This window comes from Homalodisca vitripennis, chromosome 7, assembly GCF_021130785.1.
Source record: "Homalodisca vitripennis isolate AUS2020 chromosome 7, UT_GWSS_2.1, whole genome shotgun sequence".
Taxonomy (NCBI): Eukaryota; Metazoa; Arthropoda; class Insecta; order Hemiptera; family Cicadellidae; genus Homalodisca; species Homalodisca vitripennis.
The window spans coordinates 46,775,078-46,792,170 of record NC_060213.1 but is presented as its reverse complement, the minus strand read 5'-3'; the positions used below and the strand labels follow the sequence as shown (position 1 = coordinate 46,792,170).

General features: G+C 35.1%; 1 protein-coding gene across 1 annotated transcript in view; it reads left to right on the top strand.

Moving 5' to 3' along the window:
• The first annotated feature begins 1,823 nt into the window (after positions 1-1,823).
• The window catches only part of LOC124365813 (F-box/LRR-repeat protein 4-like), a 32,906-nt gene continuing 17,636 nt past the window's right edge, over positions 1,824-17,093 (top strand). Inside the window, exons 1-3 of the mRNA XM_046821850.1 lie at positions 1,824-2,176; positions 12,152-12,245; positions 14,773-14,974. Coding sequence (XP_046677806.1) covers positions 1,964-2,176; positions 12,152-12,245; positions 14,773-14,974 — 509 coding nt within the window. The 5' untranslated portion in view covers positions 1,824-1,963. The remainder of the gene's footprint in view (positions 2,177-12,151; positions 12,246-14,772; positions 14,975-17,093) is intronic.

Here is a 17,093-nt window from a genome sequence, read left to right as displayed (position 1 = left end):
AGTTTCCAAATCTCGTTAGTTTCAGTCATGCCACCCAACTTGTTTTTCAACCTTACATGAGATTTCAGACCTTTCGAAACTCGATTAAGACCCATGTCCCAGGAAGATTTTTAATTCGTGAATTCCGAAACTTCCAAACTAATATCCGGAGTTGCAGAAAGCAATTATACATAGTCCACAAGTTATTTATTAGTAAGAGTAAAAGTATTTAAAGAATGGTTAATGACTGTTCCAAAATAATACATAAAGTCCTCTTGTTAGGTGCTTGCCCCTGCCAACAGTTATTGCCTTAGTCCATAAAATTTAAATTTGTTCCTAATATCGAGTTACAATCAGCTTATAACATGATCCCTATTTCTTTCGAGGAGAGGAAGTTCACAGTTATTGAGTGGAAAAACCAAGACGATATCCTGAATGTGTGATGTGTAGGTTTGTTTAGGCAAAAAGCTACTAATATGAGCAGAGGGCGCATCGTCTTGATTGTGATGGACGAGTGGTTTGTGACAGCTTTTAGAAGAGCTTTGTCCTAAAGTTCCACAAGACTCTACGGCATTAATACAAGGGTCATTTGTTGTTTCTCACGAATCGCCTTCTCTGAGCAAAGGGCAATAGGATCATAGAGGGAGACCATGCATAAGCAACCAACTCCAACAAAAGGAAGGAGATGGAAATCGACACGCAGAGGTATTGGTATATAGTGTGTAGTAGTGACGAAACCTTGAAAACAACTCTACCTTTTTGGCTTCTACGGCAGTCAACGTGAACTATTGTAACATTTCTGTCAGTTATAATACAGATTCATGTCAATTATAGAATTATAAAAATAGTGAACAGACTATACATTTTAATTTAAATAGCCCAAAAGTGAATGATTATGGCAAGCGTATGAGGACAGGTATCTTTTTAACGCACTACCTTTTTTTATATTTTCCACTATAAATATATGGTGGAAAAACTCGTACCGAAGGAAAGGTATTCTAATGCTAAAGTGGCATCATTCCGTTAATTGGTGGTTAGTGTAATCGGTTGCAAAGGCAATCGAGCGATATATCGATTGTTTTCCAAATTCACTATTGTTTTACTCAGTTGAATAATCGAGTAATAATAAAAACCTACCCGAAGCGCTACGGAGTAATTTCGTTCATGAATTATTTCGATCAATGTACAACGAGACAGGATTGCGCTACGCCACGTGCTGCGTACAGGCTCCGCTGGAATTGCATGCGAAATTTAAAGTATATAGCTCATATTATTCTCAAGATATCCTGCAAACAGACTGAAAACAATACAGAAAGTAGTTTTTACAGCCTTCAAACAGAGAGAAGATAAAATATGATATTATACTCAGCGATACTATATCAGACTTTGATGACGCTTAGCCAAATCTCATGGATACACATACATTTTCATCGAAATAATTCATGGCTGTATAGAAATGAAGTGTCAAGCAAAGTTTAAAGTCTACAAATGAAATCGTTGTCGAGAAATTCTGTAGATAGTTAAGTTGGAGCGTCTTGGCATACGCTGGTACAATTTCTCTGCCACGCCTTCCTTAAGTTGCTAAGTCTGCGTTCCAGCTTCTAATTAGTTAAAAAAAAAAACAGCTGTCTGTTAACAAATGAGGAGTGAAACAACTGGATAACTAGTGTTGACCGTTGAGTGAAAATCGGAAACAGCGAATAAACAACTCACAAACCAGCAGTGGTGAAAAGTAATCGAGCGAGTCGATTGTTCGGAACAATCGACAAATCGTTGTTTGTTTCATTTTCAGACGTTTCAAATTCAGTGTTTCACTTTTATCGTTCCTGTGTTTATCCGTAGGTTAGAGGTGTTTGTTGCAGAATGCAGAGGTGGTTGTCGACCGTCGTTTTGGAGTGACAAAATGTTGTTTGAGTAATTATCATTAGTGTAATCAATCAATTAAAGAAGTAGAAATTGAAAAAGTATTCAAGCCGTATAAATAATGGCTGACGTCAGATTGTCAATGATTGAGAATTCCTTACAAGAAGATGAAGAAGATTCAGAAATAACTTTCATTGAACAGTTTGTTCAAGATGTAGTAGATTTTAGCTCTCAGTATGGAAGTGATATTAGTATTTCATATACAGCGTATAATATAGCTGGAAAACCAAGTAAATTCCCTGATTATGGAGATTTCCCACAAGCATTTGTGATGGTGAGTTGAGGTCAGATCTGGAATATGAATATTTTGTTTGTAAATTGAATTTTCTTACCTCAGTAGGTTATGTTATCTTATATAGCCTAGTATATCTTATATAGTAGCACATTTTGTGGGATAACGTTTTGAAATCTGTAAAAATGGTTAATCTAGCTACCTATCTCAGCATATCCTATTAGTAATGGAACAATAGATTGCTTTGGGGGAGAGTATTATAAGTGGACATGGGTTTTTTATATTGATTAGTTTAATCATCATCAATACACATTTGTATATAGAATACTAGAATATCATTCGATACATATTTGTAGTCCTCAGTAATTGTAAACCAAACTGCCGGAGTGGCAAAATAAGAGTTTTGTGTTATTAGTCTATTGCTACAGGCATGAACAAAACACTATAAGGTCTCAGTGGGTGGAAATGACAAATAACAAAGTTATAGAACATTAAAATTGGAACTAATTTTGGGTACGGTCCAATAAGCGGACCCGGTTTTTTATATCGAAATTGGCAAACGATATTACTTAATCATAACCATCGATATAATCAATCGATACTGATTAATTATTTTTAACAATTAACTTAAATAATCTATATGAACAGCTGTAAACACTTTCAAATAATACAATTAAGGTAATATTTTAAATTTCACATAAGTAACATTGTGTATTAAAAATGGCTGTCAATCTTAGGAAGCTTCACGAAATCGCTTTGAAAGACGATAAAACATGTTTTTTATGGCTTCAGAATGTTGGGTTAGTACCTAATAATCCAGTATGTGATATTTGTGGAAAGGTAACGAATGTAACTGTCAGAGGTGCAAACATGGTCGTATTCAGATGCAAGAAAGAAGGTAATGGTGGACACAACTTTAGTAAAAACGCACTGAAGAATACTTTTTTTGAAGGGTCAAAGTTCGGACTGCGCAATATTGTGACTTTAATGTACTTTTTTTCCAGAAATCAGACAAATTACGATTTTTTTAATTCTTGAGTGTAGTTCTGATTTACACACTCCATCTAGAAGTACGATATCTGACTGGCTGTCGTTTTGCAGGGAAGTGTGTTTTGTTTGGATAGATGATAAGTTTAATAGGGAAGAAAAGCTTGGAGGTCCTGGAGTGGTGGTGGAAATTGACGAATGTAAAATTGGTAAACGCAAAAATAACAAAGGGAGGTTGGTAGAAGGAACCTGGATTCTAGGTTTAATAGAAACTATACCGGAAGGACAGAAACGTGGGGGTAGATATAGGATAGAGATTTGTCCTGAAAACAAACGAGATGCAAAAACTCTCATTCCTCTCGTACTAAAACACGTGCAACCTGGAACAACCATAGTTACAGATATGTGGAAAGCATATTTTGGACTAAGTGATTGTGGTTTTGTCCATTTTACTGTGAACCATAGTGAAAACTTTTTAAACCCAGCAACTGGTGCCAACACTCAGACAATTGAAAGTTCGTGGAGAGCCGTAAAACGTAGTTTAAGAACTGGTATAGCAGCCGACCTTCTTGCAGATCACCTCTGTGAATATTTATATAGAAGAGAGGTACGGTTTTCTGAAGAGGACTCATTCAACCATTTCTTAAAAGCTGTAAAAAATTGCTACCCAGGCGAAGACATGTAGATAGTTCGACAAATTTCAGTTTCCTATTCTAATTATTTTTTTTGTTCTAATTTATATTCTATTCCCAATGTTTGTTATCATTTCTTTATTATTTATGGTTTTGTTGTTTGATTGTTCTCGTTCTGTTTCATTTAGTTAAAGTTATTTTTTTTGTTCTAATTTATTTTCTATTCCCAATGTTTGTTATCATTTCTTTATTATTTATGGTTTTGCTGTTTGATTGTTCTCGTTCTGTTTCATTTAGTTAAAGTTATGAGTTTCCCTGATTTTGATGTTCATTTATTATTTGTTACATAATTAAATTCACATTTTAATTTAAAACATATGATTGTTACTACTTTTATATCGGTTGATAGTCTATGATTCGATATGCGAATATTAGGTATCGAATATTAGGTATCGATGATTATATTCTTCGATATAAAAAACCGGGTCCGCTTATTGGACCGTACCCCTAATTTTTTCGCACAAAGTAATATTTAATTGTTCTATGAGCGTTACATGGTCGTATTATGATCGTAAGTCAACCTCATATTGGTTGCTGCTGTCAGCTATTATGTCATCTTTGATACACAAAATAACATTAATGCTGAAATCAGACTAGTTTGACCCAAATAACACATATTTGTCAATTTAGACCTAAATATAACAGCACCTATTAAGCTGACACAAGTGCCTTCGGCCAGTATTAGTGGTAATGCACCGCAATTGCTTAATAGATGTCATTGTTATTGAAGAGACATTGTGGGGTATTGCACATGTGGTTGATTGAGTTTAACTCGGAGTTCTGACCACTGATAACACTTAGAAAGCTCTTGAGAGAAGATAACACTGAAAAGAAGCATAGTACACAAATATAACCACAAATTGACATTTACATTTCAGTTATTAAAAAACAAAGTTATTTGTAATTTCCATCCCCTAAAACCATAAATATTTTTTTCAGGAGGATAAGCAGAATACAGTAATAAAGTAACTGATACTAAAGTTGACTGTTTTTGATTTTATCGTTACGTTACATGTCCATACGTTTTATAATCTCTGAACTGTTTGTTTACATTCTCCTGCATGCTCAGCGCGATGAGTCAACTGGTTCATTCGGCTATTGTTATTGTTATTTCGTCAGCTACATGGTGTTCTGTCTGGTTTATTGTTTGTTTGAGTTTGTTGTAATGATGGTTGTGTGTATGACTCAATAATAGTAAGTTTTTTGTGAGTGTTTACTTAATGGATCGTAATTTCCACGATCGTTCAAGTGACATTCAAGAACTAGTTGATCATAAAATAAGCAGCGATGAGGATTTCGATTTAGACATTTAATCAGAACATAGTGATGACGATTCTTCACTGTTTGACTTCCCTTCAGGAATTGATGAAGAGTATGTTCCTGATCTACAAGAAATTTCCAAAAATTTCGACTCTGACACAGATGAAATGGTAAGCCAAAATGAACAATTTGACCTGTTAGGCCTACCTACAGCAGACCATGTTGCTGGTCCTAGTACAGCCGTACCAAGACCTAGGCTTACTGCTAGAAATCAACAATCTAATAACCTCAATTGGAATATAATTTTATTACTCCACCAGAAAATGTAAGATATTGAATTCAAAGTAAGAGCTTCTACACTTGGAATAAGAAAATTCCAGCTCAATTGGTCAATGTTCTAGATTCTGGACCAGCTGCTGAAAAAAACACTCCAGGCTATGATCCTTGGCACAAAGTGCGGTCATTTTATGATGCAATGAATGTAGCCTTCCTCAAGCATTTTATTCCGGACCAACAAATTTGCATAGATAAATCAATGATAGGGATGAAAAATCGATGCACATTTATACAATGTATGCCAAATAAGAGACATGCCCGTTTTGGAATAAAAAAGTTTGAAGTATGCGATAGCAAGACATCTTATGTTCTTCATGTTGAGTTGTACGATGTCAAAGATGTTTTATCGGATGGTGACTCTCCTTTCACTCAGAAAGTTATTTTAGAATTACTAAACAAATCTCAGTTTCTGGACAAGGGATATCTGTTCACCGACAATTGGTACACTAAAATACCTTTGGCCCAAAAATTATTAGAGAAGGAGACATCTAACTGGAACTATAAATAAAAGATCTAAGGGCTTACCGCCAACTTTAACCACGAAAAAGTTACAGCCCAGAGAAAGCATCTATGTTCGAAACCTGTTTACTATCTAACTACCGGTTGCCATGCAGAGGACAAAATTGTACGAAGCCCTAGTGGTAAGGAAGGTCTGAAACCAGTTTTTATTGATAAATATAATTGGTACATGGGGCGTAGACAACAAAGATAAGTGTATTTATCACGCAACTTGTGACCGTCCAACAAAAAAATTTTAGAAAAATATTTTTTACAATCTAACTGATATGCCTTTGTTTGACGCATATGTTTTGTATCAAAATAACACTGACAAGCCCATGAATAGGCTAAACTTTATGTGTAGTACTGTAAAAAGCTTGATAGAAGAACAAAATACATTGCCTCTGCCAGACCCCACCCCAGGCCCTGCTGGTGATTCTGCTCACTCCCTTGCTAAGCTGTCCAATGAAAACAACAGACTATGTGTAGTGTGCTTGGATGCAAATATAGGGAAGAAATCAACTTATTGGTGCCCAGTGGCATCAGAACTGTTACCACAAATTAGAGCACTTCTGGAAGCCAGATAAGCGTAGTGCTAAGAGGAGACCCGTAATGAAGATAACGGCTGAAGGGTTTTTGTGTTTCATAAATTATAATACTTGTGTAAATAATTTTTTGTAAATAGTTTTTTGTGCTTCAGTACAGTTTGTTACCCAATATTGATAGATAAAATTAATATGAACTAATAGTTGTAACAAGATTGTGCAATTCCAAGTTCTTACTTTTGTTGGTAAGTAGCAATTTCGAATGTCAGTGTATGATTTTTGTATCATTTACCTCATGTAAAAATAAATACCTTATAAACTATGTTTTGTTTTATTTTTACTCGGAATTAAATGCTCTTTCTTTTTTTATATTTTGGATTTTGCATATCACTAAGAACAGCAATTTTACAAACAAAAAACTTTGAACCAACTTTTCTTTTTTGTAAGAAAATTTTTTCCATGAAGTGGTAGAGTAATAATAATTAAAAAACAATTATATTATGTGAAAATGTTCCTTGAACAATGGTGAATAAACAAATTATATAATATGACATAGGTACTATATAGTAAACATATAATAATAAAATAAATATAAGGCAATGTACAAACTACTAAAAACACTCCGCCACTGAGAGAAATATGACCACCAGTTCCAGGGTTAAGTAATATCATTTGTCAATATTGATAAAATACCGGGTCTGCTTGTTGTGTACTCTACCCAAACTTTAGGTAATAGACCCACCTGCATAAGTACTGTAATATGAAGGAATTTTTCTCTGAAGAAGGTAGTGTTCCAACTAACTTTATCGATTATTTATTATGTTTCATTACCATACTAAATCATCTATGAAAATACTAGAAAACCTAGATTTGTATGAACATTATTTTAGTAGCTCATAGCCTAGGTAATTTATTCAAATTTGGTCACAAATATAACAACAAAATGACATTTTAATTTCAGTTATTAAAAAATTATTTGTGATTTTCATTCCCTAATACCATATGATCTGACTTGATGGCATTTTTTTGGTCTGGGTGATGATGCCGTCTTCCATTGGCTGGATTGTTGTTTGGTTTTTGGGTCATACCCATAGCACCAAGATTTGTCACCTGTAATTATTTTTGACAAGAAATCTGGATCGGCTTCAAGTTGCTGCTTCAAATCACGGCAGGCATCAATTCGACGTTCCTTTTGAAAGTCAGTGAGAGCACGAGGTACAAACTTGGCGGCAACCCTTTTCATGTCCAAGTCTTCAGTTAAAATCCGTTGAACTGAGCTCCATGACAGCCCACTAGCCTCTGATATTTGCTCGATAGTCTGTTGTTGGTCTGCAAGCACAATTTCTTTCACTTTCACAAGATTTTCGTCTGTTCGGGAAGTCGATGGTCGTCCAGAACGAGGTATGTCCTGAATAGACATGTCACCATTTTGAAACCGAGAAAACCATTTGCACACTAGGGTTTTCCCCATAGTCAAGTCAAGTCAAGTCAAATCAAATCATCTTTATTTACATGTACATAGAGTACAGTATTGCGTCAAGATACAATAAAATAAATTAATATATATAATAAAAAGCATTTAGCAAATGACATAGGTTGTTATTTCTTCTAAGTCCTCCAGTTTAGAAATTCTTGCAGGGTGTAGAAGGGTCTGTCCAGCAGCCACTGCGTCAGTGATGTCTTCAGGTTTCTCACTGGTAGCTTCTTCAATTCTTCAGGCAGACAGTTGTAGAAGACAGCGCCTCGGTAGGACGGCTTTTTTTCGAAGAGGCTGAGGTGGTGTATATTAAGTGTGAAGTTGTGCCTGTGTCTTGTGTTGTAGTTGTGCTGGTCTCCCAATCTGGCTTGGCCAGAATTCACGGTGTAGAGGATAGTTTCAAGGATGTAGAGTGATGCTACAGTCAGTATTTTGAGTTCCTTGAAGGTGTCTCTGCAAGTATCCCGTACACTCAGGCCCTTAAGTGTCCTTTCAGCCCTTTTCTGTATTATCAAGACTCTTTGAAGGAGTGTGGCACTAGTTCCTCCCCAGACTATCATCCCATACCTCATGTGTGATTCGAAAAGTGAATAGTATGCTGTCATGGCTGTTTTTATGTTGCTCATTTGTTTAATTCTTCGTATAAATTATGACCTTAAACTTATATACCTGAGGAAAAAGCAAAATGTTGAGTTATAGAACAGGCTGAAAACAAATCCGAGGCTTTGTGGAAGGTTATAAATTCTGAGAGAAAGGTGAAAAACACTGCTACCTACATAAACAGTTTGCTGATGATACCGCATTGATTGTTGTAAATAAAAATAAAGACCAACTGGAAGTAGATACTTTTAATCCTTGTTGTGGAGAAGGATTGCAGTTTTTTGGTCACAGTTTTTTTGGACAGGGTTTGTCTGATTCCCTCGATGTCAATAGTTGTGAAGAAGGGTTACAGTTTTTTGGACAGGGTTTGTCTCGATGTCAATGGTTGTGAAGAAGGGTTACAGTTTTTTGGACAGGGTTTGTCTGATTCCCTCGATGTCAATAGTTGTGAAGAAGGGTTAAAGTTTATTGGACAGGGTTTGTCTGATTCCCTCGATGTCAATGGTTGTAGAAGTGTATTTTTGGATTGGGTTTGTTTGATTCCCTCAGTACGTTTAACTCAGGTTTCTTATAATGGTTTAAAAGATCTGAGTCGGAATACTGCTGACTATAACGGATCCATTTTGTGAGTATGTCTTCTTGAGATGGAGCAATATACGTAAAGGACTTGGTATGTCGTGAAATTGCGACAAGGCAGTGTGAGAGTGAGTTGTAGATCTCTTCATTGCAAGTTGATAACCTTGCAACTACAACATGAGGTGCTTGTTTACCCTGGTATTCATGTATAGTTGACACATCATGGCCCAATTTTGCAAGTTTTAGCTTTTCGTCTTGTTTGAAAACCAACAGTTTTATGTCATTCTTCTGAGTAGACAAACGATCGATGTTATCAAGGGAGAGCTTAACAAGTTCTCTCTTAACATGATTGCTTGTCGTCATCCCTTTGGTGTAGTATTTGGAGAGAATGCAGGCAGTGGTCAGTGAACACCTAAATGAATGGTTTAGTTGTTGAGAGGTTTTTGATATTTTAGTGATGTCCTCGAATTTTGTTTTGCAGTTCTTAATTCTGTTGATGTAAGGAATTCGATTTATGTCACCAATCAACAAGACTTCTTTAGCCTTTGAAAGTTTAACAGCAAACAATATTTCCCCTGCATGTAGCGTGAGCCCTTCATCTACAATCAATCTTTTATAAACTCCTCCTTCTTTAAAGTAGTTAGTGGAGTTGATAAGTAGGGATTGAATTGTTCTACAGTAATTCTTTGGGTAGTCTCGGAGTTTAGGTTTTTGTTTTTTTAGGCGATCTATGAAGTCTGCAGCTCCCTTTTTGGTTGGGTTCAGAACTGTCACCTTATTTAAAATTCTCTAGAACAAAGGATGTCTTGCCACATCCTGGCACACCCTGTACTAGGTTAAAATTAGTCTCAATGGAAGAGGTTTTCTCAATTTTTACATCCTTTACGCTGTTGTATAATCTTAAGTCGTTCATTAATTGTGTGTTGTCGGATACCAGAATAATATTGTTAGAGATTGAGGTGTTAGGGGCAGCATAATATTTAGCGTTTTCATGTTTTACTAATTGTATGAAGTGTGTCCCATCAAAACCGCATTGATAATTCTTATCAGGGTTTCCAGTGAGGAACATTCCACTTTCCAGGTCAAGAAGGGCATAGTTTTCTTTTGAGCTGGTCAGAATATTTTTTGTTTCTTGAGTAATTTTGTCCTTTTGGCCTAGATTGTATTCCTGGTAGAGATGAGAGAAATTGTTAAGAATGAGTTCTTCTTTCATTCTCCACAATTCCTTTTGTTCCACCATTGCGGATGAAATAAAATCTGAGTTTGAATTATATTTTCCACTTTGACCTCGGGTCATAACATGAGAAGCTTTAGTTTTCCAGGTATTGAAGACTTTAGAATTATTATTCACTGCTAGGTTTGCTATTTTTCTCTGATTTTGGTGTTGTTTGTCCAGGATCTTATCGAATGACTTTTTTAATTTTTGGTCACCTGTGTAAAGTCTAGTTCGATGTAGGTAGGCATTGCTTGGGAACTGTAATAGGACTTTACAAGATCTATCTCATTCAGGTAGTTGTGTCTTAGAAATTTTAGTGTTTCGTCAGAGTCTATGGAAAATAAGACTGAAAACTTGAAGCAGTCATTCGCAAGCTCCATAAATTTGAAGAATTTTCGTTTCCAGTTACAATTTTTCATAGATAGACAGATGACAATGTATGGTTTGCCCGCGTGTGTGATGGTAGAAAAACTGTTATGAAATTTATAATATAATTTATTGAAACTGTTATATCTCCTTATGAAATTCTTTTATTTAATTCTTCTGAACTCGCCTTGTCCAGTTGTATAGAACATTCTCCAGCATCTTTGTCGTAATAACATATTCTGACATAGCGTCGTCTTCAACATTTCAACTGTTTCAGCAGCGTTTTTGCCAAGCAGAAAACTAAATTTTACAGCTGCACGCTGATCACTCAAACTTGCCATCGAAAAAACGGCACAATCACAAAACAGCACTAGCAAAAACTATTACTGCATGGGGGATAGAACACGCCAGGTCAACTCACAGGTGGCAAAGAGCAGCGCTAAAAGAGCCAAGCGGCGAGAATTTGTACTATGCAAGCTCCGCCTACGGCAGAGCTATTCCGGGAACTTTTGGATACCCCCCTCGCAACTGTTTTGTTGCTTTTGTTAATAAAATTATGTATTGTATTAAAATTCACAAATAAATTTTTTGCAACTGTATTGGCCTATTTTGTTCAGGGTATAAAAAAATACAGTTTATTCCACAGTTGTTTTACTATAAAACAATTTTAGAATACAGTCCTAGAAACGTTTTAGTTCATGTTATTCTGAAAAACATGGAATAACACATGAAGCGACATTGCAACTCTTCACGCATGTACAAGGATTTACATCTTGTTCTTTTCCCATCAATCCCTCCCACTCCTATCAGCCCCTCCCCCACATCACACCAGTGTTTTAACTGTCTTCCTCCGACTCAAGGCCAGTTAAAACACATCAGATAGCTGATTGGCACGGCAAGATAGCTCACGTGACTTTTGCAGAGTGCTGATAGTGGCGGTGCTAGAATACTCTACAGTAGCAATTATGGCAAGTGCTCTGCTTGCAAGTATACTCATCTATATCGATCGAAGGGTTAATATCTAGCAAATTGTTAATCAAAGCAGGATTGCTTTTTAAAGTATACTTGATGTTCTATAGATAATGAGTATAAATCTGTTCTTAGTATTTTGGTGTTGTACTGATTTTGTTAGTTGTGTAAAATACATAAGACAATAGTGGATAGTATTATTGTAATCTATCTGTGTAATCAATCATTCGCAATTTATGATTTTCGATATATTCAGTTCTTTTCATGCATTTCCCATTTAATTATAGAAATCAATGCATGAAAAGTGTTGGGATTATAATAGTTGTTATATAAGTGAATTAAATTTCCCCAAACAAGTCCAATGCTGTAATATATACGTTATATCAGATATTAAAATTTAATATGTCATCGTACATTGTAATATCACTAAGTTACTCTGACAGGCAGACATAAACGTTATATCAAACAAAGCCGCTAAACCCTACTTGTTTTCAGCGTACCTACGGGAACTGGTGGAATGAAGCTCCCTCTAGAAGACAAGATTTCATGCTTCAGAACTATGGGAAAATAATTAGCCATGATTTTATTGGTAAGTGTAAAAAAATTTTTTTAAAAATTTTTTTACAACTTTAAATACATGTATTCTATACTGATGTAATCCTGTAAAGTTATTTATTAATTAATGAAGCGAAAGTTTGATTTTGTGGGTAGATGTGCTGAAAAATCACAGATTGAGAATTTTCAGAATCTATTGTGCTAACACAAGTCTGTTGGTAAGTGCGAGGCTATGGCTTCTGTAGACGGAAGTATTGTAGCACTTGGCTGGCTTTGTGTGCCTAAATCCCTTGTTTGAGTCATGTTAAACCATTATCTCTCCTTAAAGTAGAATCCATTGAAAGAGACTATGCCACATTTTCCAGTATGGTATAGTTTTACAGATGGAAATAAAGCTGATATTTCTCTAAGAATTTAATCTATAAATATTTCGTGTCATTGGTCAGAAGCGCTGAGGTAATTTGATTATAATTAATTCCCAAACATATAGACTACAACGTAGGAATACGCCACACTAAGTGTCACGTTTAACAGGTTTTGCTAAGGTTAAATGCAAAATTTCAAATTTATAGTTAATTCCATTATTGACGGACAGAATGACAGACAGTCATACGGGAAAGAAATTTTTACATCTCTCGGCAAACAAAAAAGAAATTGTGTCGGCCTACTAAATAATAGGCTCCAGTACGCAGCCAAAGTCCATGGTTGGGCATACACCATCATAGAATTCATTCTTGTTTATGTAGATATGAAGTTTCATACAAAATTTCAAGTTTACAGATGAAATCTCTCTCGAGATACTTTGCCACATGATACATTCATATTTTTGTTCATCAAATTGGTTTTTCATATCGGTGTTTAATGAATACAAGTTTTCACACCAAGTCATGATAAAATGATGTATGTGTAAGTATACTTAGGCTACTAGTGTTCATAGATCATATGTTAAGATCTCTTATAAATGTACTGAGTTTGTTAACAAATTTATTTATTCTCCTATTTACTCGCTGCCACCATGGTTACCCATAAGACCAATGTACAAATATTCGCTAATGCTTAGTCAAATCCTATGGAGTGACATGTAGTATCATTGAACTGAAGCTTCACGCACAATTTTGTCTATAGGTCAGTTTGATTTTGAGATATATATCGTGTGAAGAGACTGACAGATAGAAATTAAAGTTTTACAGCCCCTCGAGTAATAGGTTTTGGTCAGCCAACTAGTTAGTGCCACGGTTCATATAAAACAACATAGAGGCTACTAATTCATATACATATCTCCACAGTACAATAATTAGATATGATGCTTGGAGCAATTAGAAAAAACTTATAAATACTACTAAATGTAAATAAGTACAATACTATTCCAAATTATTTTTTTTTGGACGAGGCCTTTCAAAGACCGTCGCCTGATGAAATCTTTGGTGTTTATAAGGAAATATAAGTTTGTTTTCAAATGACCCCCAAAACCACTCCTAAGTTATAATTGAATGTTTCAAGTTTAACCTTCTGATTTACAAGAGTTAGATAGCGGTCTTTATTTTGGTGGAATGGAAAACAATTTTTTGACTACACATAAAAAAAATCTCTCATTGAAACATTCATGTTAATATTGTAAAGTAAGAGTAAAATTTTTATTTTTTTTAAGTTTAGCAAAAATTAAAAATATGTATTATTTAAATATAAATATTTAGAAAATAAACTGGACTAAAATTTATTATCGAACGTATATTTCACTTATAGAAAATCAAAGCCTTTTTATACTTTTAGGAAAGTTTCGAATGTTCAAAAAGTTTAAAATTTATTCCTGAAAAAAAAAATGTAAATAACCTTAACTATTGTCTAAGTTTCCAGGGTATATTGAAACACTATTCTTAACATATTTAATATAAAAGTATTCTACCTTGCTCTGAGGTATCATAAGATCGATTAACAGATGTTAAATCTGCCAGTGATAAATATCCACTTATAAAGTGAGCGGGACAAATTTGTATTGTGATTAGTTGAAGCTACCAAAATACAACCAATATGGCTTCTTTATTACAGAATTCAATTAAATTATTATTATAGATAAATAATGGTGATGATTATTATATTTAAGTAATAATAGTTATACTGTTTTTACAAAAAACTATAATAACCAGTGATTTCTGAGGCAACCTCATCTATGAATAAAAAACATTATTCTTTGAAAAAAAATATGTTAGTATTCTAGAGGGCAGCTGAAAAGAAACAGCTTTTACGGTCATTGTAATGTTTTGGATCCCTTGTTAACCAAAGTAAAATTTTGAAATATAAAAATTAATGTCATTAAAACAAACATTGCACTTAACTTGAAAAAAATTTCTGCTGTTCGATTATATTATTTACCTTTTCACATTAATCACGGCACAGAGCGGAATGAGACGTATAGACAGTATAGCAGCAGGATGGTGTTAACCTTAGTCAGTCAATGTGTTCAATGCAAATGTATATTTGCTTTCAATACACAATCATGAACTTGATTGTAGTTTTTGTATGCAAGTAATGTTTTTTTTTGTAAAATGACAACAATTTTGTAGATGTGACGTTTGATGAGCCAGTGTACCCATTCCGCGTGAGCGTCTATGAAACGTACAACCCTGGCTCTGTGGTGCGCATATGGGCCGCCACCACATCAGCACCCATACGGTGGCGGCTGCTGTGGGAGGGCGAAGCCAGGCTGGTTGGCCACAAGCCTCATATCTTCTCTCCACCTATCAATGCCATTGACTTTCCCACAAGGTAAGTCATCAAGTCATATTATTAAGATCACCCTATTTTTGGAGTGGGGGTGGATTCCTATGAAAAATATCTGCCACGCAATTCAAACCGTTTATTTTGGTCTTAGTATTCACTTGTGCTGTTGTTTGTGTTTTAAAAAAGATTGAAAGTTAAGGTTAAAGAATGGTTAATTGTTTTAGGTACTTTGAAAGATATGTTTGGAGGGCGATTATGTCCATTTATACAAACATATAAGGTCAACGGTAGTATCTGTTTTTATAGACATTTAGAGATACTGTTGTAGGGTGGCATTATTCATTTTTAAGAATGTAGAAACTTGGAATTGAGTAGTGCTACTGTCCAATAATGAGGGTATTTAGAGTTAAGATTGAAGAATGCTTATTTTTGTTTTAAAATACTTTGAAAAATTAGTTTGGAGGCTGCTAATCTCCGTTTATAGGAATGTCGGGAGTCGAAGGTGAAAAGTGTAATGTCTGTTTTGAAGAATGTAGATAGTTACAGTTAAGAGTGCTATTGTTAGCTTTTAAGCTATGGATGGAGAGTGCTAACCTGTTTTGAAGTATGTTTATAGTTACAGTTAAATAATGCTTATGTTCATTTTTGAGCTAAGGTCAGAGAGTGCTAGCATCCGTTTTTAAGGATGTAGACAGTTAATAATGGAGAGTGCGAATGTCTGTTTTTAAGGATGTTGTAAGTGATACCTTTTAGTTGAACCTACACTGAGTACAGCAAAAACCAATGTGTCACTTACATCTGAATAACCTTGTAAATGTCCTCAAGAGAAAAATCACTAACCACAAACGTTAAGATATATCCAGTTAATACTTAAGTCAAAACATCGATTTTGTAAGAAAAAAAAACGTAGATGTGCGTAGTATCTTGGAATTTAGAATTTCTGTAGTAAATCAGTGCAATAAAACAGAAATTTCAAAGATTTATGTCATAATTTTTTTAAAGAAAATAGTAAATTTTGATATTTTAAAATATAAATATAATTGATCCAAAGTCAGTTGTAACCAATGGTTTTTTCTTTGTTCTAATTCGATACCAACTGCAGTTTCTTATCTAACAATCTTTATCTCTGTGGATATTGGTATTACAAGTACATATTTATTTTTGAAGTTTGTTCAGTCTATCACTTTATTTGTTTTGCTCTTTGGTGTAATAAATAAGATTTGAACAGCTGTTTCATATTTTTTGATTAGAACAATATCATAGTGATTACACTACTCATTGTTATAATTGCAAGGACTAACTGAAATGTTCAGTTCTTAATTCTCTATAACTGGTTTAGATCCAGATGAGACATTCTACGAGGGGTATTAGAAAAATAAGGTTCCCTATGCCGCTGAGACAGAATGCGATATGTTGGGAGAAATCTGGCAACACTGTCTTACTCATCAGCTGTCCCTCTCTCTATCCATACCACTCGCGCCTCGCTATGTCCAACAGTGCCAGCCTAGCTGCCTTCGAAGATGGAGCTCCCTATCGTTGTTACCGCCAGATGCGAAATTTGTGCTGTGATACGTTTTTTAAATGCAAAACAGATTTCACGTATTGAAATTCATTGTCAGATAATCGAAGTTTATGGGAAGAGCTGCATATCTGTTCAACACGTTCGGAAATAATGTAGAGAATTCAGTGAAGGCCGCATGGAAATTCACGATGAAAACTGAAGTGGACGGCCTTCAGTTTCGTCTTTTGGGACAGGAAGGGCCTGCTTTTGATCGACTTTTTGCCTCATGGAACAACAGTAAACTCTGACAGATATTGCGGCACATTAAGAAAACTGAGACGCGCGATCCAGAACCGCCGGAGAGGAAGATTGTCCAGTGGTGTGAGGCTTCTCCATGACAACGCTCGACCTCATGTCTCACGTTAAACTCAAGAACTGCTGACAAATTTTGGCTGGACTATTGTGCCCCATCCCCCCCTACAGCCCAGACCTATCCCCAAGTGATTATCACTTATTCCCAAAATTAAAGGAACACTTGGGTGGCCAACGCTTCAGTACCGATGATGAAGTCAAGGAAGAGGTTACTCGATTCCTCAAAGGATTGGCGGCAGAATTCTACAACATGCGGATAGAAAAGTTGGAGCATCGTCTACAAAAGTGTTT